The sequence below is a fragment of the Malurus melanocephalus genome, unplaced genomic scaffold (assembly GCF_030028575.1).
Source record: "Malurus melanocephalus ecotype Western Australia unplaced genomic scaffold, MMel_1.1 scaffold_16, whole genome shotgun sequence".
NCBI classification, from domain to species: domain Eukaryota; kingdom Metazoa; phylum Chordata; class Aves; order Passeriformes; family Maluridae; genus Malurus; species Malurus melanocephalus.
In genome coordinates this window covers 1116163-1139790 of record NW_026623248.1, presented here as the reverse complement: position 1 = coordinate 1139790, position 23628 = coordinate 1116163, and the positions used below count along the sequence as shown (strand labels likewise).

At 39.3% G+C, this 23628-nt stretch overlaps 1 protein-coding gene across 1 annotated transcript in view; it reads left to right on the top strand.

The window, feature by feature from the left end:
• ANO2 (anoctamin 2) overlaps positions 1-23628 on the top strand; it is a 138310-nt gene that overhangs the window by 102653 nt on the left and 12029 nt on the right. The window contains exons 16-20 of the mRNA XM_057385317.1: positions 4351-4552; positions 8388-8499; positions 9704-9761; positions 10607-10707; positions 18078-18226. Of these exons, the coding sequence (XP_057241300.1) occupies positions 4351-4552; positions 8388-8499; positions 9704-9761; positions 10607-10707; positions 18078-18226 (622 nt within the window). The remainder of the gene's footprint in view (positions 1-4350; positions 4553-8387; positions 8500-9703; positions 9762-10606; positions 10708-18077; positions 18227-23628) is intronic.

Sequence of the window (23628 nt, the reverse complement as noted above, 5' to 3'; positions counted from 1 at the left end):
ATGCAAGAAATTCAAGCCGGCTCTTGATGAGGCAGAGCACACTGTGCTTTCCTACATGGATATTACAATATTCTCTTTACTGTATGGGTTGTTTCCTTTTTTCTGCTAGATTAGTTAAACAGGGATTGGAAACACCAGACTGACATTTTATTGTCAGTCTATGAAATAGAATTGTACTGAGAAACCCTTATTGGTCTCATTAAACTCTATTACTCACACAGATTAATTCTTTTAGCTGTAAGGACTAAGTACAAAATAAGTGATGAAATATTGAATTTACGTGTGTGTGTGTGTATGTGTGCACATACACAGCTCAGATACTGACCTGCACATGTGCACTACAATTTCTARTCTTGCAGAGGTGATTGTCGAATTTTTAATGCTACCTTTTCCAGGCCCAAAGAGTCTGGTGGCCCAAATCCATAGGTGTTTTCCATGAATATTTCTACATTGCAATGAAATGCTGTCTCTCCTTCCCCCATATGTAGTATGTATATATCCCATACTTTCCCTGATGATTCTTGAAGCTGGTAAAGGTTTTCTTAGTGTAAAATCTTTCCTCTATTTTTACACCCTTCATTTCTGTACTTCTTTTGTGTACTTCACTTTTGTGAATCCTCTTTCAAGAATTGTGTCATGGTCTTTTCCTTTCTTTCTGGCTTTTCCTCTATATGTATTAAGCGAGGCATGTTGTTTGTTATGTTAAAAATGCAGGTTGAAAAAAACATTGGGTTTGCTTCTCTTTAATCACTAAAGAATTCTAATGCTCAGTTCACTCATTTATGGATGCTTTAAAATCTGGTCACAGTTCTTATGTTGTACSCAAAGCCTCACTGGACTGCAGAGGGGGCAGAAGAACCAAGTTTGATTTAAGTGATGTATTTTGAAAGGATTTTAGGACACAAGTTCACAAGGCTTATTTTTGCAGAGTAGGATCAATGATAGCAGGAGATATGGGCTCAGCTGGGCATCTACAAGTTTTGCATGTGTGTGATTAACAATAACACTTCACAGTTTATAAACTCCATATTTAGAAGGCACATGTTGTGGCAGGGATTTATGAGTCCGTGATGAAAACATTGGTAGTGTTGGAAGAGAGCAGGGCAGCATGGAGCAATGTATCACTGGGGCTTTTCTTTGTTTGACTTAGTCAGAGAAAATAAGAAAATCAATTTGTGTCATGGCAGAAGAGTTCAGCCTCTTCCACCCTATTTTCACTCACATGGTKTAATACTTGACTCTAGAATAGCCCTACTGGGGAGCCAGAGAACTATTTGGACATTAAATTGTTATCCTACTTGGATGGAGGTAGCAGCCTAGCCCATGGGGTTTTATAGCTTCCTTCTCAGATCTAGTTTGCTTTCCTGTTTGTCTTCATTCATACCAGGCTCAGTAGGTGACCTTTTCTGCAGCCAATTTTCACATCTGTTTCTRAGCAATTCAGTCCTGGACAGACTAGTTCAGATATTCAGAGAAGAAACTGCCTTAACGGGGGTGGGAGAATGGCCAGCTGGAATGTTGGCAATGACTAAAAACCCCAAAGAAGGCACCTGAACAAATGGTGGCCACCTGACCTGGAATTTGGGCAGAAGAGGTATTTTCAGGAACGAGAGAATTGCCATGAACATACAGGAACCATTCCCCCTCGGTGACTGTCTGGGGAGTGAGAACTATGCTCATAGTCACTGAGCAGTCCTACAGGCCCTCCTCAATTTTCTCTTCTTGCTGGATGCACAGAAAATGAAGACTCCTAAAGGAGTGTTTTTCCATCTGTGTCTAAGCAGATGTTTAAAAACAGCTGAGCAACTGAGAGTTTCTAAAAACCTGGTGCTTTTGCAAAGCAATTTTTGTTCTTTAACCTAATAAAACTATTTTTTTTTCAATAACTTTATGTACCTTGCTATGGCACTTCATGGATTACAAAGGCTGCTAGTCTCTCATCTTCCAGTAGCATTCCTCAGGGCAAGGGAGCCCTAAAATCCTTTGGTCAGGTTTAAGAATTTACTATTGAACTTTCATGTTCCGAAATTTCCTCTTTCTCTGTTTAGTGAGGACTGTCCTCGAGTCTTCTTCCTGTACTGTTAAGGTATCATTCCTAAGTGGGAATTTGTGATGGAGAGAGGTGTCTGTGAAGGCCCAGGGATCTCATCATCTCCAGAACAAGGCGTCCAAGTTTGCTTTGCTGGTTTTCCTCATCCACCGTAATAGTGAAAGAAATGCAAAGAATTCTGCAGGGAAAAGAAACAGGAAAAGAGTATTAGGAAGGTGATTAAGAAGAAGGAATCTGGACTCAAATTAAGAAAAAGAAAAGAGCTTAAGGTGACTGTAGAGGTGGAAGGTGAATGAAATTAATACCAGGTGGTGCCGTTTTATTTTCTTCCTTTATTGGGGATTTTACTCTGTACTGTAGTGTTTGCAATGGGAAAATGAGAAAAAAGTCATGGTCCTTGTGGTTCTTCCTGYACCACTTCTGTCAGAACAAGGTAGTTCAGCATGAATGTGATTTTTTGTAAGTAAAAATAAAAATAGATATAAAAACTAGAAATGTTTCCTTGGCACAATGAAAACTACAAAACCAAAGGAAATAATGTTTTATGTCATTTGAAAAGATTTCATTTGAACTGTTTCATGTTCAAGCTTTTATCATTCATCTACATTTCATTTAAAATTAATGAAACAGTTCTTTAAAAAGTAAAAATGGGATGTTTTACTAGGTCTAACGTTTTATTACTATATGCTGACAAAGGATATTTAACAATTTGATCTGAAATCTCCAGAAGTTTCTCCAAATAATTAATTTTTTAGTATGTTCCTAGTTTTTCATAAGAGCAAAATGTGCCCAGTTTTCACCTTCAACCTTTAATAATTTAACTCAGATTCTTGTTGTGGTTCTTTTGCCATGCAACAACCTTCCTTTGCATACAAAAATTCAATAAACTATTGCTGGATCATTAAAATAACCTGTTAAATTTCCTTAAGCCCATGTTGTGAATCTGAGCCCCTAGGCTCATTGAAATAATGGCAATAATCTTTCCCATTTAGGTAGTCTCTTCCATCTGAGAATGTCAAGATGTTTTACCTAAAATAATGAATGTTCACTGGAAGGCAAAATTGTACCTTCTTCCCCTTTTCTACTGTGATGATGAAAATTTGCCAATTTTAATTTTTGTTTAATTGATTTTTTTTCTAATTGTGGTTTGGTTTAAATTTTTTTTTTTTTTTTTTTTTTTTTTTTTTTTTTTTTTTTTTTTTTTTTTTNACAACCCTCTGAAATTTAAATTGTTTTTGTGGGAACTTGACCTTAAGCAGCAGGGCTGACTTTCCTCATCTCATGGGTTGAAGCCAGCCCACAAAGGATGCCAGGGATACCAACTGATCTCTGTCCCAGAAATGTAAAGTAAAGCCCTAATAATCCTCCTTAGGTCAGTCTTCAAAGAATACTAACAAGGGAAACTTCATATTTTTAATTTGTAAGTTGGCATTTCTGCTGTGCAGAGGTGAAGCTGTTTGAGCAAGTAAAGCCCATTAACTTGACTGCACATAAATACAGGCCCTTCAGTCCAAGCCATCTGAACCTATTGCCAGGTAAAAGGCTATGCCTAATTCCTGCTTTTGAACCCCAAATGCCCCAATTTCACTGAATCAATGATGTATGTMCCTTTGATCAGAATGGGCATGCCCATTTTCAAGAATTCATGGACTCAGTATAAAAGGGTCACAGAATGGTTTGGGCTGAAAGGGACTTTAAAGGTTATCTAATTCTAACTCCCTGCCACAGACAGGGATGCCCCTCACTGGGGCACTCAGGTTACTCAGAGCCCCATCCAGCCTGGCCTTGGACACTTCCAGAGATGGGGCAGCCACAACTTCTCTGGGCAACCTGTGCCAGGGCCTCATCATCCTCATGGCAAAGAATTTCTTCCTRATATCTAACCAAAAATCTCCTCTTTTGTTTTAAAAACCATCCTCCCTTGTCCTACCACTACCTGCCCATGTAAAAAGTCACTTTCCCTCTTTTTGTAAGCCTCCTTTAGATACTGAAAGGTGATATAAGTCTCCCTGGAGCCTTATCTTCTCCTGGCTGAACAATCTCAATTCTCTCAGATTGTCTCCATAGGAGAGGTGCTCCTATGAGTATCTTGTGCCAGTTGAACTGTTATTCCAGTTTGGAATCATGCATCCATTTTCTTATTTATGACTGTTTCTTGGAGAGCTTTGAATTCTTTCATTTTGATTTGATCATCTGCCTATTATTACCTTCCTCAAAGAAATAATCCTGCAATGCCAATTCATGACAGTAAAAGCCTCTGCTTCAAAGCTGAACTAATCCCTGTGTTCATTTGTTTGCAGATTATGCTGACATTTTCAGCAGTGTTTGGTGTCATTGTGTACAGAATCACTACAGCAGCAGCCTTGTCCTTCAGCACAAATGAGACAACCAGGTCCAACGCTCGAGTGACKGTGACTGCCACTGCTGTCATCATAAACCTCGTGGTGGTCCTTATTCTTGATGAAATTTATGGAGCTGTGGCCAAATGGCTGACAGAAATTGGTAAAACCCTCTCACCACATTCCTCAGTAATCCATGTATTGACACCAGGGGGTGCAAGGAGGGTCCAGTAGGAATATTTCTTCCTGGCCAGTGCCACTGCAAACATTCAGGCCTATGAATATACCTCTTTATAGCTAAGAGMTGCAAAAAGTCAGTGAGTTAAAGATATTGATGGCCCTGACAAAGCTGCAATGGCAATTATTTACCATGTTGTTTCTCTGATGAAAGTTTTAACCATTTTCTTACCACTCAAATTTTTATTCCATTTTAGAAGCATGTCTGGGCTGGACTTTTTAATAATGATTTCTGTTACAGTTAGTGGTTGGACTTTTGAAATTTATTTTAAATATCAAAATATTGCAAGCCGGGCTACTTATTTAAGTATTTTAAAGGCAAGTAATTTCTTTGAGTACTATAGCGATTTAGGCCTAAACACTTTACTGTTTTGTTATATACATTAGGCTAAAGAGATTTATTAATAGGTGTTTATACTGAGGCTTCGTTTYGTTTTATAAATAAGACCTAGGATGTTGATGGATAAGGCCTTTACACTAGGTTAYTCTGAAGACTTCTGTTTCATCTCAATTTCTCAGAACACTTTAAAATTCACAAATGAAAATGTCTCTTTCAGTCCTATTTTTGGAACAAGTTTACAAGCTACAGTTTTGTAGCTGTCGTAATAGAGGTCCAATCCTGAATTTCTGAGATGTGGTCCTGTGGTTTTACCACTWGGGATAGCCTGTTAGTTTAGATTAAATTCCTGAAGTATTTGAAAGAAATGAAGACAAAGCAATTCATTTTCACAAACTGCCGCTTTACTGGGTTAATTTGTTTGTTTCTGTTTTGCACCAGGCTTTGGGCAGATTGTTAACAGGGTTAACACAAATGGACTCTGTTCTAGTGGCATAAACGAGCTCAAGCTCACTCTCCAGGCCAAAATTATACCCAGATTTTCAGCTTTTGCATAAGTGACAGGAACACAGCTGTGTGTGACCTGATCAATTCTGTCRACTGTGCCTGCCCAAGTAAGAAAGGGCACAAATGCTGAGGGATGACACAGCGGTGTGGAAAGAGTAGGAAAAGGTGAAGGTGAGACTCCTCCAGCAGTTTCTAGGCAGAAGCTGGGAAGTGCAAGCCTCTGCCATGACCTCTCTTGGGAAGCACAGAAGGAAAATCTCTCCCTTTGAAATGTGCACCAGGCTGAACTGTGAAAGAAACAACAATTTCTTACTTGCTGATTATTGTCCTCCTGCCACTTTTCATTTAATTCTAATCCTATCTTTTTTTTTAGGGCAGCATTCCTAATCAGCTATCAGATGTTTTGTTTAAGAAGGATCCAGTCAGAATAATCTCTAGTGCTACAAATTACAAGTTAGAAAGTTCACTCAGGGAGCTTTCTCCAGTGCTAGACTCAAATGTCAAATGTAATCAAGATTTTTTTAAAATTACAATTCATGCATACTGATAAATTCTGCCTAACTTGTGAACTCTCATTTTGCTAAGAGGAGCAAAACATATCTCAATTCTCTTTTCACAGTGCAGTTAATTCACAAGATGAAGAACACATTTTTGGGCTGGAGGAGTAGCTCTTGACAGCATAAGTTTCTACTCCAACCCTAAACACACTTGAATCTCTGTTCAGGTGAAAAATTACATCTGTAAGCACAAGAATAACACTGATAACAATTGTATTAATCATAGGATCACAATCATGGGAATGCCTCAATACCTTCTCAATCAGTGCCTGGAGGAAAAGAGTGGGAGTTTTGTTGTAATCAACACGGAGAGCTTGTAAAGGACTCCTGGGGGCCCAGCAGAGGAGGGCACTGATACCATTTTATCATAGATGAGACCAGCCAAAGTGCAGATGGTATCCTGCTATTTCAGGATAGGAGGTCATCCTACTCTTGCCAGGAAAAATAGGTCATCTTCAGTAGGCAGGTGTCTTTCTTGAGCAGACAATTCTTACAGCTCACTTGTAAATCAGAATCATGGACTTGTTTGGGTTTGAAGGGACCTTAAATTTCTCATTCCATCCTCCTGCCACATGCAGGGACACCTTCCACTATCCCAGTTTGCTCAGAGCCCCATCCAACCTGACCTTGGACACTTCCAGGGAKGGAGCAGCCRCAGTTTCTGTRGGCAACCTGTGCCAGGGCCTCCCCACCCTCACAGGGAGGAATTCAGTGAGGCCGGGGAAGAACCAGTGAAACAGGGACAAAATCAAAATTAYTCATGTTTGTCCTTTGTAAAGGCAGCAGCTCCTTCAGTGAGCTAAGGTCCATCCCACCCTGAGCTCAGCTCATGCTCCATCTGGAAAGTTCCAGCTGCCCAATTTTGGCATAACAAACCCAGCACTGAGAGGTTCATTTTTTTGGATGAGGGAGTTTTCTCTGTTACTAATGCACCTATTCTGGCTGAATGCATTTCTCATGCAGCACATCCGATGAGCTGGAGGACAAATTCTACACGTGCCTCTACAGCTATGGTATAGGGTGTCTGAAGGACACTCTGGGACAATATATGGTGTGCAAATGTTCATCCAGAGGCTGAGCTCATCGTCAGGGGTGGTTTCTGTAAGGCAGAGTTTAGGATTTTTCTCCCTCAAATGAAAAGCTGCACYGCTGTTATTCCTGCTGCCCTGAGTTATTGTCCTGTGGATCCATTCAGTGTTTGGGATCACCTACAAATTGTTTGACAGTTTAATTAAGCTTTTTCATACATATAGATGAGTTATGCCTTAGGGCTCACCAGGTTGAGCTCTGACCTTTTATGAGAAGGTGGTTGAAAGTATCACAAATAAAGCCAGGCAACCAGGGCTTATAAAGCTTTGCTATTCCTTTAGTGCTAAAAAAAAAAAAAATGCTGCTTTCTTAAGAAAAAAAAATCACGAAACAACAGCAAGCAAACAACACCCAAACTTTGCCCAAAACAAAACTGTACTGAAGTCCCTAAAGCCAGAGCTCTGGATCTCCTTGTTGTTCCACACTTCTGTTGTGCCACAGAAGTTCACCCAAGAATGATAAATTTAATCACAAAATTAACTTCTCTCACTTTAGATGCAGCTCAGGATGAGCATGAAAACATAAGGGTTTCACCCATATAAAAATCTTTAAAATAGGATCCTACTGTCAGTTTGAAAAGCCTCTGTCTTATRCATACGTGTTCTGCTGCTAGAAAATTTCCATGAAAATTGAAAATAACCTTGGAACAGAGTAATGAATACTGAAAATATTTAAACCACATTTTTGCTAGTTATCTAAAGAAATCTTAAAATATAGAATATATCTAGTGAAGGGAGGTGTTAGGAAAAATATGCCTTTATTTTAAACACATTTTGGCCTAATACCTTATTCAAAAATGGATTTAGTCTTGTGTTTAGCATCAAGCATGTCAACAACCTCATCACAGAAAGGAGGCTTGTGGTCTACAAGTTAAGGATGCTTTTAAGGTGTTTTTTTCTGGTTGAAAATCCTTGCACTTTGCTTTCAGCATTCCTGAATTGAGAATATTAAAGTTTAAAAATTAAATTTAAAAAAAAAATTAAAATTATAACTGTTATTTCAGTTATGTAACTGATATACTTATTAATGTTAATGTACATGTACACAGCAAAGTAATTTATACTGCTTGTGCTGTATGGAATTGAATATCTCTGAAAATCAGGACTCGGTGACAGGCCTAGTGGGCTTTGGTACGAATTAGAGGTACAAAAGAAAAATYAGTATGAGCCCAAAGTTTGAAGTTTGGTCTGGTGTTTTTGTGTGTGTTTGGAGAATAAGGGATTTTTGCAGATTTACTAATTCAGTTTTCTTATTTGTTTTTTTCCCTCCAGAAATTCCAAAAACAGAGAAAACCTTTGAGGAGAGAGTGGTTTTGAAAGCATTCCTACTGAAGTTTGTGAATTCTTATGCATCAATTTTTTATGTTGCCTTTTTTAAAGGAAGGTAGAATAAATATACATTGCATATAGATTGTTACTTAGATATTTTTTACACAGTTATTACTCATTTTTATATATGTGTCTATATTAGTGGATCTGTGTTTAAAAATGAACATGAAGGCCTGGGACAGGTCAGCTTTGAAAAAATGTCATTGACAGGGTTATCTAAAATTAATAATTCCTTTTGGTTCAAAAAAGGGTGGTTTTTTAGTGAATGGTGGTGCTTGCAGGCCTTCGCATTCAACAAAGAAAGGTTTTCCTATTTCATTTAAATGGTGGAACTCTTTTTTCTGTTACTTTCTCATCATTTGCACTRTGCTCCCATATCAAGTTAAATTAAGAAATAGTTACAGTCAACTGGCAAAGGAAGTGATTGACCRAAAAGCTAATTCAGCTGTCCTGCTAAATAAGTGTGACTTCCTATGTGCTCAGGATCCTTGTCTTTTGGGATCCAGTCATCCACATGCTTTCGAATGGAAAGCTTAAAATGATTGTTTCCTAAAACTTTGGCAAAAAATGTCTTTCAAACATCCTCTGGATTGTGTTTCCTACCATTTTGCTCTTCTTTTGGGAGCTGTAAAGTTTGTTAATCTCTGCTCTTCACTAATCCTATCCAGCACCTTTGATTTGAGGATTAATGATTCCTTTTTGTCAGTGGTTGCAAATATTGCAAGACGCCAACGAAAAATGTCACCAAATTCTTTCATTTTTGACCATATTTTTGTGTTGTATGGTTATAATAAAATCARTATTACTGTTTCTCCTGGTGTAGCCAGAGGAGTTTTGATTGTGTATAGATGTATAAATAATTCCACTCAGGGCATTACTCAAATATAAGAGAATGTGAATTAGGATATATGTCCCCAGTTTCATGAGATCTCTAATCAAAGAAGGGGGTTTATTCTTGTTTTGTTTTAGCACAGAAAAAATATTTTATTAAAATTATTTTATCCAGATGTAGTAGAAAACCATTTGCAGAGGGCTATTGCCTTGAAATAATTTTAAATAATCAAAGCTGAATGGGTGCCCACTCTTTGAAAATTCATGTTGAAAAAGCTACTTCTGAAATATTTTGGCTAATATGAATGAACAATCTTGATTTTGAGGTTAAGTTATTTTTGTGCTTTCATACTAAATCATGGTGTCAAAATTAGCTTATTTTTCTATTTTTATACTAGTTTATGTATTATTATTATTATTGCTTTCAGGTTTGTTGGCCGTCCTGGTCGTTATGTGTACGTGTTCGAAGGGTATAGGATGGAAGAGGTAAGTACCTATCAAAATGACCAAATCAAAATGACCAAAAAAATCCTTTACAAAAAGAAATATGTCTACCTTGCTTAGTGGATACAGGCAACAGGGAAAAAATAGAAAACACGTTAAAACAAGASGTTAAATCTTAAATAGACAAAACCCAAGATTTCCATCGAAGGCAACTTTTTGGTGTTTTGACATTTAATGGTCTTTCTTAGGTGAAGCTTCACCATTTCTATACTTTGCAGTTAGGCACCAAGGCACAAACATTCCATGATTTGGTTGAGGCCCTTGGGACATGTGAATCTGGCTTCTCATTCTGCAGATCACTGGAAGCTTGGCAATTTTAATAGCTTAAAAACCTAGAACCATTTTGTGCTAGACCTGTAAAAATCTTTTTTTTTTTCTTTTTTTTAACCAAACTCCCTCATGAAAGGGAATGCTGTGGGTATTCCCTTGAAAACTGATGGATGTACTCAAGRTTTGTCAATAAAGCAGACATAAAAGATTGAAGGTTTCCTTCCCCCCTGGGAGACATCAGATTGGAAGAGTATTGGTGATACTGCATTATGTTTATTACATTGATTATGTAGTAAATATTTTTAAATGGAATATAGGAGCCCCGGGGCACGGTGAGTTATTTCAGAGCTCCGTGTATTTTCCATAATGTGGTTTTATGAGTGGAGATGAAATACCTTGTCAAGCAGAGATTTGCAGTGATCTGTGAGCTCCATGATCCCACACAAATTGGGGGCAAGGACAGTGGACATATGGAGACACTGGGAGCTCTCCCAAGTGGGTATTTTTATATTAATTCTCTTAATCCCGTGATGCTCTCTGGTTTTGTTTGATTGCAGTGTGCTCCAGGAGGGTGTCTGATGGAACTCTGCATTCAGCTGAGCATCATCATGCTTGGAAAACAACTGATCCAAAACAATCTGTTTGAAATTGGAATCCCGTAGGTATCCCAGCCTTTTCCATTATGCATTATTCCTATGGCACAGTAAATCAAAGGCTTGATCCTTTTTCAGCTAAATGGGACTTTTGCTATTGCCTTCAGTGGGTTCTAATTGAATGTGATGATAATTGGTTGTGGTGAAATGATCTGGTTGTATTTTATGTTGAATAATTGGCTATATCTTCACTAAATGGCTTAAAGAAAGTAAAGGAATAYATGAAATAATTGATTTAAATTAATTTTAGAAACCTGGGAAAACAGGCAAGGTATGATAGATCTCCTGGGAAGTTTTAGAAAAGCTTTCAGGACAGCACTATTGAATACAAATTARCACAAAGTGGATGAGGGATAGCGTGGGGGAGGGCAATAGCCCATAAAAGACGTTAAAATCTATTACTTGATCTACGACTATTTTATGGGTTTAGGGATGAAATCTGCATGTTTCCAAGGTGCCTTTATGTCAGTGTGTGATGATGCAGGAGCTGGAGCATGGCAGAGACACTGACACACTGCTCAATCTGCCACGGGCTGCTTTAGTGCTCAAATAGAGCAGGAAAACTCTCCCTGTCTGTCACCMGCACCAAGGGGATCTTCAGGCACTGGGAATCCACTGAGAATGTCTTGCTCCTGCCCCTTGGGAGGTTTGCTTCATGGTGGCAGTGGCCTGTGAAATGTTGGAGATGAAGAGTCTGGTTTAGACATCTCAGCTCCATTGAAATGAGGCAGAAWCTTTCAATTCTGGTGTCAGCAGCTTTTAGGTCCAATCTGTGCATCATTAAGATGCTAACTAGAATTCAAGATAAGGGATTCTTACAAGAGAAGAAATATATTTCATATGAGCCCTTTTCCTCCTTTTCTCAACAAGAACCCTTTTTTTTTTTCCTTCTTGCAAGGAATTTAAATAGAAAAAAAAAATCCCAAACAAATCAGATGTGGATTATGGATGGTTTCATTATTCTTGTGTCAAAGTTCAAYAGGGAGGCCTGTTTTCTGTCTGCATCTCATTGAGTTTACATTTTATTTTGAGCAAAGGGTGGTAAATCATTCCCAAAATATCTGACATGTTGAAGGCTTAAAGCTTTCTCAKTGTAAACCTGCTGTAATTTGTTTCTTGTCTTCCAAAAACTTACTGCTACTGGACTTTTTTAATGGGGATTTTATGATGTTACAAATACTGTATTTATTATTTTTGACTCATGAAAGCATGGGCTGATCCAGTCCAAACAGAAAGTCATGTCCAATTATTTTTCATTTCCCTCTCTTTGGTGCAAGAATGCAACAATTTCATCCCATTTTTCTCCCTCAGATCTGCTCCCCCACCCTTCAGCCAACAAACTGTGGTGGCCTCAATTTTTAAAACTGTTTAAAAACAAACATATTTTGATCCACTCCTTCCCAGATAAAGAACTCATTTCACTCACAGTGCTATTTTATCATCCTGGAATAAATATATCTGCTTTTCCTTTGCTTGTTTGCATTCCTGAGAAAATCATGTGTGTATCTGTAGGGCTTGGCCCTTCTTCCTGGACCCATTTGCACCAGGAGAATCACTGAACACATAATGAAATCAGACTTAGCYTTCTATTCCTGCATGGACCACTCTACCTGTTTGGCTACATCCTGAATGGTACCAGCAGTTGATTTTTCATCCCCCCCTTGCCTTGTGTGTCTTTGGAAGGAATGAGAGCTGGAGGGAATAACAGATTCTTCCATTATGTCCCTGTGTTTTCACTGAGGGCAGAGTCCAGGTGCTGCCACCAACCTTCTCCATATGGAGAATCAGAAGGGAATATCAAAATGGTGATTTGGTCCTCAGAATCTGGTGCCGTCCCCTTCACGTCTGTAACATGGAAGTACATCTCTGCTGAGTTATATGATGGCTCATATTGAAAGGGTTTTCTTCTTTATTGAAATCTCAGATGTCAAGACATTTTCAGGAAACCTTTTGATTTCATTCACCAGAAAATCCAAGGCATTTTAATTGCTTTGCAGAAGATCACAAAACTGTCCCATTTGCTCTCTCTTCCCTCTCATAAAATGCTGCTAAGTAGATGGTAGAGTGAGTTTGCAAGCAACAGTCATCCTTTATGTTTCTAGAACCCCAAATGTTGCTAGCATTGAGAAGCATCTTTCAACGTCWTCATTCTGCTTTATCCATGATCAGTGCTGAAAAAACTTCACCTGGCAGCCCTGCATTTTTTGGGGGTCATGGGGGACATATCCTTGCTTTTTCCTGCAATGTTTCTGTAGAAACTGCTGGTATGGCTATGATAGATGTGACTTACTTGTCTCCTAAACCTTCCAGTGATTCTTTTTTTTTTTTTTAAGTTTTTAATTAATAATGCATCCAGCAATAGCAAACCAGCTAAGAAAATGCAACAAGAATTGATTTCTAGAAAATGAACCCTCCTTGAACCGAAATGTGTTTTCTATGGGGTTGGAATTCACTAGTTTAACAGATGTAAATATGCCACAGTTCACTCAAATGTGTCACATACCATCATTCTTTTACTGTTGCCACAGGAATTGACCCTAAAAGGCTGCAGGGCCTGAAAGCCTTAACCCACAATTTCTTTAAGACCCCTTTTATTCAGTTCTTTTTTTTTTTTCTGAACTTATCAAAAAAAACATCCATGTGGTTATTTTATTACTGTCTGACCTTGGTGCTAAACCCTTAGGGTAAAATCCTGGCCCTATTGAAGTGAACAGCAAAACTCCTATTGAATTTAGGGAGGGCATGATTTTGGCCTTTTGATTCAGCATCAATTTCCATCACTTACTTCAAAATGCACTTAACTATGCTGGGTGAGAATACCAAGAGTTAATAAAATCCATTTAAAGACACCCCTTCATAGCTATTATCTCTCAAGTTGTTTTTCACTCTTAGCAAATTATTCTTAATTAAAGGTTTGGAGGGGTTTTGCATTTTTTTTTCCTTTCCTTTTTTTGGTTGTAGTTTTTTTCTGATTGRGAAACCAATAAGCCCCACACACAATTGAAACTCCCTTACAATTCAGGAAGTCTGTGTGCCAAGGAAGCATGGCTATACTATAAATTTGTGAAACAGAAGAAAAGGTTTAGATATTTTTGTTGTCCCCCTGCCTCCTTCTTGCATCTGTAAATATGAGTAACTTTTTTTGTGTGTGAGCAGACTGTAGGAATATGATAGAAGAAAAGCCTGGTTCTTCAGTGTTCCTTCCCAAAAGCAGGAAAAGGAATTACAGGAAGAACACATGAGTCTGGGTCACTGCTCTCCTCTCTAAGTGCTCCAGCTGCTCAACCTAATAATTTTTTCTGTTTACCTTTCTCCCTGAACCTCTTTCTATCATGCTAAAACTCATAAAGTATCACCTGGAAGGAGAGCCCTAAAAACTCCATCTGATATAAACCAAGGCTTTGTTCCTGGCAGATGGATTCTGGGGGTGTTCTGTCTTTTCATGTAAAGCCTCCACATGCATCTCTGTTCAAACARATATTCATAGATTCATGCAATCACAGAATGGCCTGGGTTGGAAGGGACCTGAAAGATTATCTCATTCCAATCCCCCTGCCATGGGCAGGGACACCTTCCACTATCCCAGGTTGCTCAGAGCCCCATCCAGCCTGGTCTTGGGCACTGCCAGGGATGGAACAGCCACAGCTTCTCTGGGCAACCTCTGCCAGGGCCTCACCATCCCCACAGGAAAAGTTTCTTCTCAATATCCAACCTAACTCTGCTTTGTGTCAGTGTGAAGCCRTTCCCCCTTGTCCTGTCACTGCTTGTCAATAGCCTTTTTCCATCTTTCCTGTAGCTTCCATCTTCCTTCAGGCACTGGAAGGTTCAATTATGTCACCTTGGAGCCTTCTTTTCTCCAGGCTGGACAATCCCAGTTGTACAACCCTGAATACACAAGCATTATTGCCAACAAAGTAATTTTCCTGCATCTGTCCTCTTGCAACCTGCCCTCCAGATGCTCCACCTCTCCAGCCTCTATCCATATCCATTCCAATAAATTTCTGATTTTTCCCAGGCTTTCATCATTTCTTTACCCCAGTTCTCCCGAATCCAGCTGCTCCTTCTTAAGGCATAAATAGAGGAACTGTTGAATCATCTCTGATTTTTGAAAATGAGCATTCAACTAATCACCATTTGCTTACAGCCCAGCCAGGACTACTTGGAGCTTGATTTCTCTCTTTTCATTATATTCTTCCTCATAAGCTCAAGGGTTATTGACAGGTGGTGCTGTCATGATTTTATGCTCACTTCTGCTGCTTGTTAACATCAATAATGCAATGCTTATTGGTTATACYGGGAATTACAATCAGCAGAATTCAACCATGTTCCCACCTCTTACCTAAAAYAATAATTCGGTGCCAATACCCTGTGAGAAGCTGCAATGTCACTTTTGACTGCTCTAGACATAGCCTGACAAAAACACTTTCATTTTCTTTCCCTCTCATCCTGCATTCATTCTTCTCACATGCTGTTCAATCTCCTTAAGGATGCACCTTGCTTTTTGATATTCCCTGGCAAAAGCACCAGAAATAGTGGCTATTTTACAGCTCCGCAGTTTTCCCTCTTTGCCCAGATTTGTGTGGAATCATGAAACTTTGCTGCATGAGCCTCTTCAGCACAAAACTTCTGGGACACTCATCCTGAACAGGTGAACCTACTGCTTCCTCACTGTGGGGGGCTGCCTGGCATGAACGAATCAGAAGCTAAAAGAACTCCTTTTCTCTCAATCTTCTTTAAAAACATTGATCTGGATAATTAAAAAACAGGCTTCAAGCAAAAGCATTTAAAAAGCATACTCAATTTTAGTACCACAATCCTAAGTACAGATATAGGGTTCTGCAAAACTCATTTTCATTGCCCTACTCTGTATAGCTGGACAATAACAACCTGCAAATCCCTGTTCTCTGTCCTTTAACTTTCTGACACATTTCTGCTCAGTCTCAAACTTCACATGCTTGGATATGGCACAAACGTACATTTCTCTTTGGTGGAAAATTCAAAATAATTAGTTTGGCTTGCTTTCAGTCAGTTGATCTTTTTAAAAAATACATAAAAAGAAACATACAGACACTCTTCAAAGCTGCACTCCAAATGGTTAAAGGTACCATTCCTCATGCSTGGTTTATAGATAGCCTGGTGAAAAATTAAAAATTATTCTGAGCAATTGAGTCCTGGATCTGCTGTATTCCCAAATAAACATTAAAAACAACAATTATTGCTTTAGTTATTGGGTTCTCGTGGGAGGTGTGTGTATGCATGAAACTCCACAACTGGATTCTGTGGTGTTGTAGCTGAAGGATTAAATCACACGTGCACAGACTTYGCATCTAAACAAATCCAAATTTTATCTCAGCTGCTGCTGCACTGTAACAATGAGATGATTTTCACTCTCTGCCCATGGAAGTATCAGAGACAATTACAGCTCATATCCTTTCAATGGAACAGAAATCAGCACTGTCTTGAACTTACTGTTCACCGTCCTCAGAGAGTCCCTCACATTAGGAAATTAATTGGGATATGTTGGAAGAGCATCCTGGGAATTCTTTGATTGTTTTAAATCCTGCCCCAGACTCCTACCCTCTGAATACTACATCACCTTTRTCACAGGCAAGTTCCCTTGGCTGCCATAAAAGCAGAAGGGGAGAAAGAGAATTTTAGTGTCTTGAAATGGCTGAGTTTGCACGATGTAGGAGATAAATATCTTTATAAGGATTCATCTAATTCTGTCTTGTGAAGCATTTAAATATCCCCCACCCTTTTATTAAAACTGTATAATATGAGCATCCTGGGTACCGTGATGCTACTATTAGACTTGTGAGCTATGTCTTTATTCCACCTGAAACAAAAGTTGGAGTTGTCCTGTTGGTTTTTGGAACTTTGTGATGCTGGGTCTCACAGCACCTGATSCAATCTAGATGTGTTTAAAGAGTGTCTTCCAAAATCCCTGATTCCTCCATACTGGGGATGAAATAGAGTGGGTCCTGTAAATACTAGTCAGTGCAGAAATTCATCAGCCGCTGTGGGCATTTCCAGGCTACTAAAGAGCCTTGTGTGATGCAGCRACACAGTGATCCCACGGCTCAGTGTAAATTCAGGAATGAAGCAATAAACCCACACAGCAAAGCCTTTATTGTGTTTGCCAGCTTTTGTTCCTCAGCCTTGCCCTGCTACTGAAGTCAGGGTCCGGGAAAATGGTTCTGCTTCACTGGAGGTCCAAAGGAAAACCCCTTCCCCCAAATATTCTTCTCTCCAGGCCACACACCTACAGTTCAAAGGGTTTATCACAGGCTGTGGGGGAAGAGTTGTGGGAGAGCCCTGCTTACACTGCTGGCAAAACATCACTGGAATTAGTCTGGATTTTCACTCAGTGAACGTATGTGCAGAGCTATAAAATAGTGCTGTATGTTTTTGTGGAAGATAAATATAATCTGAGAAAAAAAGATAAGTCATAAGTATAAATCTTGCTATTTTATGCTAATTTGACTGTATTTTGTTTCCTTGATTTTGAAGAAATACCTATTCTACTGTGGTATTCCATGGGAATTTSTCAGTGTGTAAAATAGTGTGAAGTTATTGATGCATACGTATTTAAAATATAACTGGAGGGAGGAGATTGGGAAACCTTTATTTTTCATTTAGAAATTGATTCATTTTGCTCTAATTTGTCAGTGTCGTGAAATTTGTATCCCCCTTTCAGTAGGACAGTTTTTGACACTGGTCTTCAAGCTACCAGTACATTCTTGTACCCTCCTTGTTTGATAATCACTAAATGGTTTCAGTTGGAAGGGACCTTAAAGACCATTTGGTTCCAATGCTCCTGCCAGGGAGGGGACCAACCCTGCCATGGGCAGGGACACCTTCCTCTGTCCCAGGCTGCTCAGAGCCTTATCCAGACTGGGCTTGAACACTTCTGGGGTGGGGCAGCCACAGCTTCTCTGGRCAACCCATGCATGTCTGGTAATTTTTTACCTTAAAATTCTATTATACTGGAAATTCCCAATTTTCATGGTGAGAAAAAGTGTGCCTGTGGTAGATATGTGGTATGCAGCTGTCACATTTATGTATTTGGTTAAAGGGAAGGTGCTCACTGTGTTGTTCTTGAGAATACTAATTACTAATATTATTTAGGTCCAGAAACATCCCCCCGGAATATGCATCTAGAGAAAAAAATATTATAAAGTACTGGATTCAATTCCAGCAGCTTGCACCTGTCAATAAGCAGCATCAGAACTTCACAGGGTGGTGCAAGCTCACCCTGTCCACCAAAGTAACACAAGATTAATTTTGTGTTGCTGTGCAAAGACTCGGGCCAAATCTTGTAGGGAAAAAAAAAAGGAAAGAAAGAATTGCTTCAGTCTGAACTTTTGTTCCTCAGGAAGCTAAAGAAGCTCTTCAGGAAGCTGAAGGATGAAAGATCTGAGCCAAAGGAAATGGACTCCAACCAATCAAAGGCCCCTCAGCAATGGGATCTTGACTACACCTTGGAACCTTTCACTGGGCTGACTCCAGAATACATGGAAATGAGTAAGTCTTCTGACTTTCCTTTCCCTTTCTGCAGTAMCTGTGGCCTTACATATGACTGAATGTTAGAAATTGTCATGAGAAAGGGGGAAAAATACCCAACGCTTGTAGTTTGTAAGAATTCTGTGCAAGCCAGCTGGGCTGTGATACTGCCATAGTACCACCAAAGCAATAATTATGGATCCCAGTATTTGTTAATACTTCTGCTGTCAGATTCCAGTGTTCCCAGCTGAGAAAAGTGCACAGAAACCATTTGGCCACAGAATCAATAGCTATGGCTGGAAGGAAACTCTGGAGATCATCTGGTYTAACCTCCTGCTCCAAGCAGAGTCAGTCAGAGGATGTTGCTCAGAGCTTTGTCCAGTTGGCTTTTGAATATTTCCAGGGATGGAGACWCTACAGCCTCTCTGTGTAACCTTTTCCAGTATTTAATCACCCTTGCACCAAGGACTTTTTAATATTTAAAATCTCCCTACATTTCCATTTGTGCCCTGAGCCTCTCGTCCTTTCTCCGGGCACACTGGAGAATGTTTCAGCTCTGTCTTCTCCTACCTGCCACACAGGTAAGATCCCCTGAGCTTTCTTTTCCTGTGGTACAAGAATCCCAGTGCTCTCAGCTTCTGTTTGTTCTTCAGGTCCTTTGGTCCCCTAAYCATCTTAGTGGCTCTCCAGTGGATTCACTGCAAAATATCCATGTTTTTCTTCTACTGAGAAGCACAGCCCTGGCCCTGTCTCATGAGTAGATGCTGGAGAGGCAGAGGAGGAGAAAGCAGGAGAGATGTGGGTGGTGGTATAGAAAGGAGAGGAATAATCCAGCWAACCCAAGATTTTGAACATAAAAGATATTAGGAAGAGCCACAACTTTTCAATGGGCAKGGTATCTAAAACAAGACATCTGTTAAATACTGAATGTGATAACTTCTGTTTTAACAAGTCACTATTCTCAAAACATCTGAAAGAGAATGCATTTTATAAAAAAAAATAAAATTAATACCGTTTATAGTTTATCTCTCTCTATAGAAATCATCTTGGTTTATAGATATAATTTATAATTAATTGTAAATGCATATATGAAAATTTATAGAATGATAGCTTGATGTAGATCTATAAATGTGTAAGTGTATATTTGGGGATATCTTATTTAAATGTTTATGGATGTAAACCTTGCCCTCTGTAATGCCATAAAGAATCCCTCATCTCCCATTATGTCCTTCTCAATTGCTCCAACTCACCTTAGAATCTGTGTTTTAGCTTCTATTCCCTTATCCCCTCTGCACATGATAATACTTTGTTGGAAAATTATCCTTGAGGATTGATTTTTTTTTCCATGCATTACTTCAGCCTGAGATTATTTTCTTCCTGTAAACTTTAGGCAAGTCTCTTAGCAATTTTTGAAATTTAGCAATGGTAAAAAAAACACAGACACTTTTTTCCCTGTAAAAGTTTTTATGTATTTTTATGCTCAGGAATAACTCCAAAATATCTGTGGTTTAATAACCCAGATTTCTTGGTTAGCTAGTGGTATTTAAGGACAAGGACCTTTAGTTACCAATAACAAATATCTACTGGTGTCACRTTTGTCAACATTGCTCAGGTTTGCTGTCAGTGGTCTTGATTCTGCTGTGGGAAAAGTRATGCTCCAATGAGTTTGAACATAATTTCCAAAATGTCAGATTTAAGGCCACCTACTCAGAAAGTAAGCAGGTCAGTAGTCTGTCCYTCAAAAAAGAAAAGCTACAATGGGGCTTTCCTTACCCGTGTTTTGACTTCAGAGTACCTCTTGGAGCTTCCATGTTTAGCCGTTTTTTAGGGATATATTTGTTTTGTTTTAATTTAGGAGCAACTTCTAGAAATTGTCAAAATGAGTCAAATCATGGTCATTGAAATGWGTAGGTTAATGTGCTGCTTTTTTTTTTTTTTAAGAAATGCAGTAGCATGACCATAGTCTGTTAAGGTTTGGGGGTTCCTGTTCCAGGGAAGTGGTCCCAGCCCCAAGCCTGCCAGAGTCTGGACAATGCTCTCAGGTGTTCTTGGGCTGTCCTGTGCAGGACCAGGAGTTGGACTTTGATGGGTCCCTTCCAACTCAGGACATTCTATTATTCTATTCCATGATTATGACTTGCACTATCAAGGATTAAGCTATGATGTTATAAATCACTGGACACCAAGCCTGTCATTTAGATTAGTTCCTTGTGCCAAGATCATGAGCCACAGTGAGAACCTCAGCTGCAGCCATTCAGGGACAATTCAGGAAAAATGAATGGATGAATTATTRATCAGAACATTTATTTACACCAGGAAGATGAGCTTCCCTAGCGGAGAAGCCTCGCAGTGTGCCCTGCCTGTGGGATTGCAGACAAATGTGCAGCAGATGAAAGGCAGGCTGCACCTCCCCAGCCCCAGTYGCTGCCCTGGGTCTGTGTCCCAGCTCTCAGCTGTCAGATCCACTGCTCAGATCACCCACGCTGGCAGGAAGCACTTAGTGCAGCTCAGCACTGAACCTGTCAGCTGGGATTGTTGTCAAGGGCACCACGCTGCAAGGGGCAGCTCAGCAGCTTATTTCCCTATTTCTTTAATTTTTAATTGGGGGCAGTGGGAAGGGAAATGATTCAGAAGGGCAGAGGAAGCTTTCTTTTGACCCTGAATTGCTTAAAAAGCCAGGATGACTGAAATGTAAGGAGAGGTATCATATTAAGGACAAGAGATAAATCTGGCTTCTAAGAGCACCCCTGTTACCTTTCGGGTCATGTGTTTTACAAGGTCTTCTGGAGTTGTTCAGCTCTTTGAATGTTAGTAAAGGTTCTGTCAGACTGGGAGTTTTAACATGAGTTAAAATGRATTGGAGCAGTTGCTTGGTGATCCTGTTTATCAGGATTCCTTCTTCCAGCTGTCCCTGAGCCAGCACCTSTAACACCAAAACCCAAAGCAAATGTGTGTGTACAAAGCTTCCCATTAATTTCCAGTAGGTGTCATGGGAAGGAGAAATTATACTTTCCACTGTCTTGCTGACTTCACATTCCTGCTCCTCATCCACAAATCCATGAGTTTGCTGAGCATTCCCTCTGCCCCAAGAAGACACACAAGTACAGCTCCTTGTAATTTTGTCTTTTTTCAAGAAAGGTGGCATATTGAACCTTTGGGATAACAAGTGACATTAGAATGTTTTGGGCAATGACACTGGAGGAAACAGGTGGCTCCAGACTATTATAGTCACAGGTGTCACTGCCACAATTTTGACTGAGACAATTGGGKTTTTTTTTACCCTGGATAAAAGAAAACTCTTGAGGAGAACTTACAGCAGCCTTCCAGAACTTAAAGGAGATTTAAAAGAAAGATGGAGGCAGACCTTTTAGCAGGGCTGTTAAGACAGAGTAAGAGTAATTGTTTTAAATTAAAAGACAGTAGATTAAGATTAGCTATAAGAAGGAATTTTTTATAATGAGGGTTGTGAAACACTGGCACAGGTTGCCCAGAGTTGGATGTGCCATCTTTGGAAATATTTAAGGTCAGGTTGAATGAAGCCCTGAGAAACAGGATCCAGTTGAAAATCCCTGCTTATTGCAGGGTTTGGACTTGATGACATTTGACTAGATGRCAAATGATTCTATGAATAATAGAATTCATGTTTAGGTCAAAATCTTATATAATTCTTAAAAAGGGGAAAACACAAGAAGGTAAAACCTAAAGCCTACAAATCAGGCACACTTGTATTGTTTTTAGTGGCATTTTACAGATCACAGTAGTGTGGGAAGAAGAGGCCAACATTTTACCATGGCAAAGAAACTTGAAGTTTTCCTTACGGGAAAGCTCTTGTGGGTCCTTTCTTCAGTGAATYGAACTTTGACTCTGATTTCAGCAGCAGACTGTGCTGAGCTTTTTTCTTGGGCAGGCCTTGCCTGTCAGTAGCATATCTACACAAAAATTTGATTTACACAAGTGACATTTTTGATGACTGTTTTGCTATTATTAAACAACAGATAGCTGCATTTCTTAGTGGAGACACTCTTAAAATTCCTGTGTGATCAGAAAATTTTGCTGAAGTAATCCTGAAACAAAAATTGTCATTGTCAATGTGTCAAATTTGTCATTAGCACTTCCTGTTTCCAAAACTGTACAAAGGCTTTTGACCCAGCCCAATTTACCATACCATGTGCATTCCCCAAGTACGTAGCATGTGCACCAATTTCTTCTTCCACATGGTAGCAAGTTTGCAACACGTGTAACTGGCCTGAAGTGATAGGGGTTGGCAAGAAATTGATGCTCAGATTAGCAATAAATATTGCTAATGAAAGAAACTTTATTGAATTGGCTCCAAAAGCAGCAAAATGATGCACATGAATGTCTGAAAATTAGACCACTAGTATTTCCTTGAGAAGAAACTGAAATCAGCAAAAATTTTTAGATTCTTATTTCATTTGGTCTTCCCTTCTCTAGTCTGACCCCTCTAGAATTCCAGGCTTCATGTGGCAATTGATTAAAAACATTTTTCCTCAAGGAGGAGTAATAATAAAAGGTCTCATCATCCCACTTTCGCTAAAAAAAAAAACCAGTGGCACAAGAAGGAAATGATTAGATCTAATGTCTGTAGCTACTGACTACTATAAGGATTAATCTGAGAGGTTTGGAAGAATTTCCCCTAAAGCAGGAAAAGCCATCAAAAAGGCAATGTGTGAGGCAGAAAAAAAAATCRCTGAAGAGAAACCTGCATATTTCTGTAATCTCTGTAATGAGGATGGTTTTGAAAATACCATTCATGGTTGTGTGTAGGCTTGTTGCATACATTTATTACAGAAGAGTTATAAATGACACCTTTTCCTTAGTTTTTCAGCCAGGCATGGCTGTATATTGAGAAGTTTCTTCTTAGGATTTGGAAAGTTGCTTAGCACAGAAGCAGTTCTTCCACTGTTTACTTCCAGTAACACATGATCCTATGACAGATACTGAAAAAGAAGAAAGAGAAAAAGCAACAGAATCATAAATAAATACCTTTTCTTAAATTAGGCTTTGGGGTAAAAGATACTCGGGTTATTCACACCACTCAGTGTGTAAATCTTGTAGAACCTGMGTGATCTCCACCACAGAAGGTTTTGTGCCGGTGACTGATTCTGTATCCTTTACACAAGAACAGCAGTCACCACCCTTCAGATCCATAATTTAAAAGCCATGATTTGTGCTCTTAATCCTRACTTGGATACCAGAATTGGAGGGACAGGATGTGTTGTTGTTGGGCTTGGGCTCTGCTCAGGTCCTGCATAGCTGCTGTGAAGACAGGACTTCAGAGAAGGGCTGTGATCTGAGACACTTCTTTTGATGCTGTTTTCCCTTTAGAGTTTTTGTCTCGGGGGTGAGGCTGGATGAGGTGCTGCAGATGTGGCGTCAGGTGTTGAGATTATCARGGGCTGGCT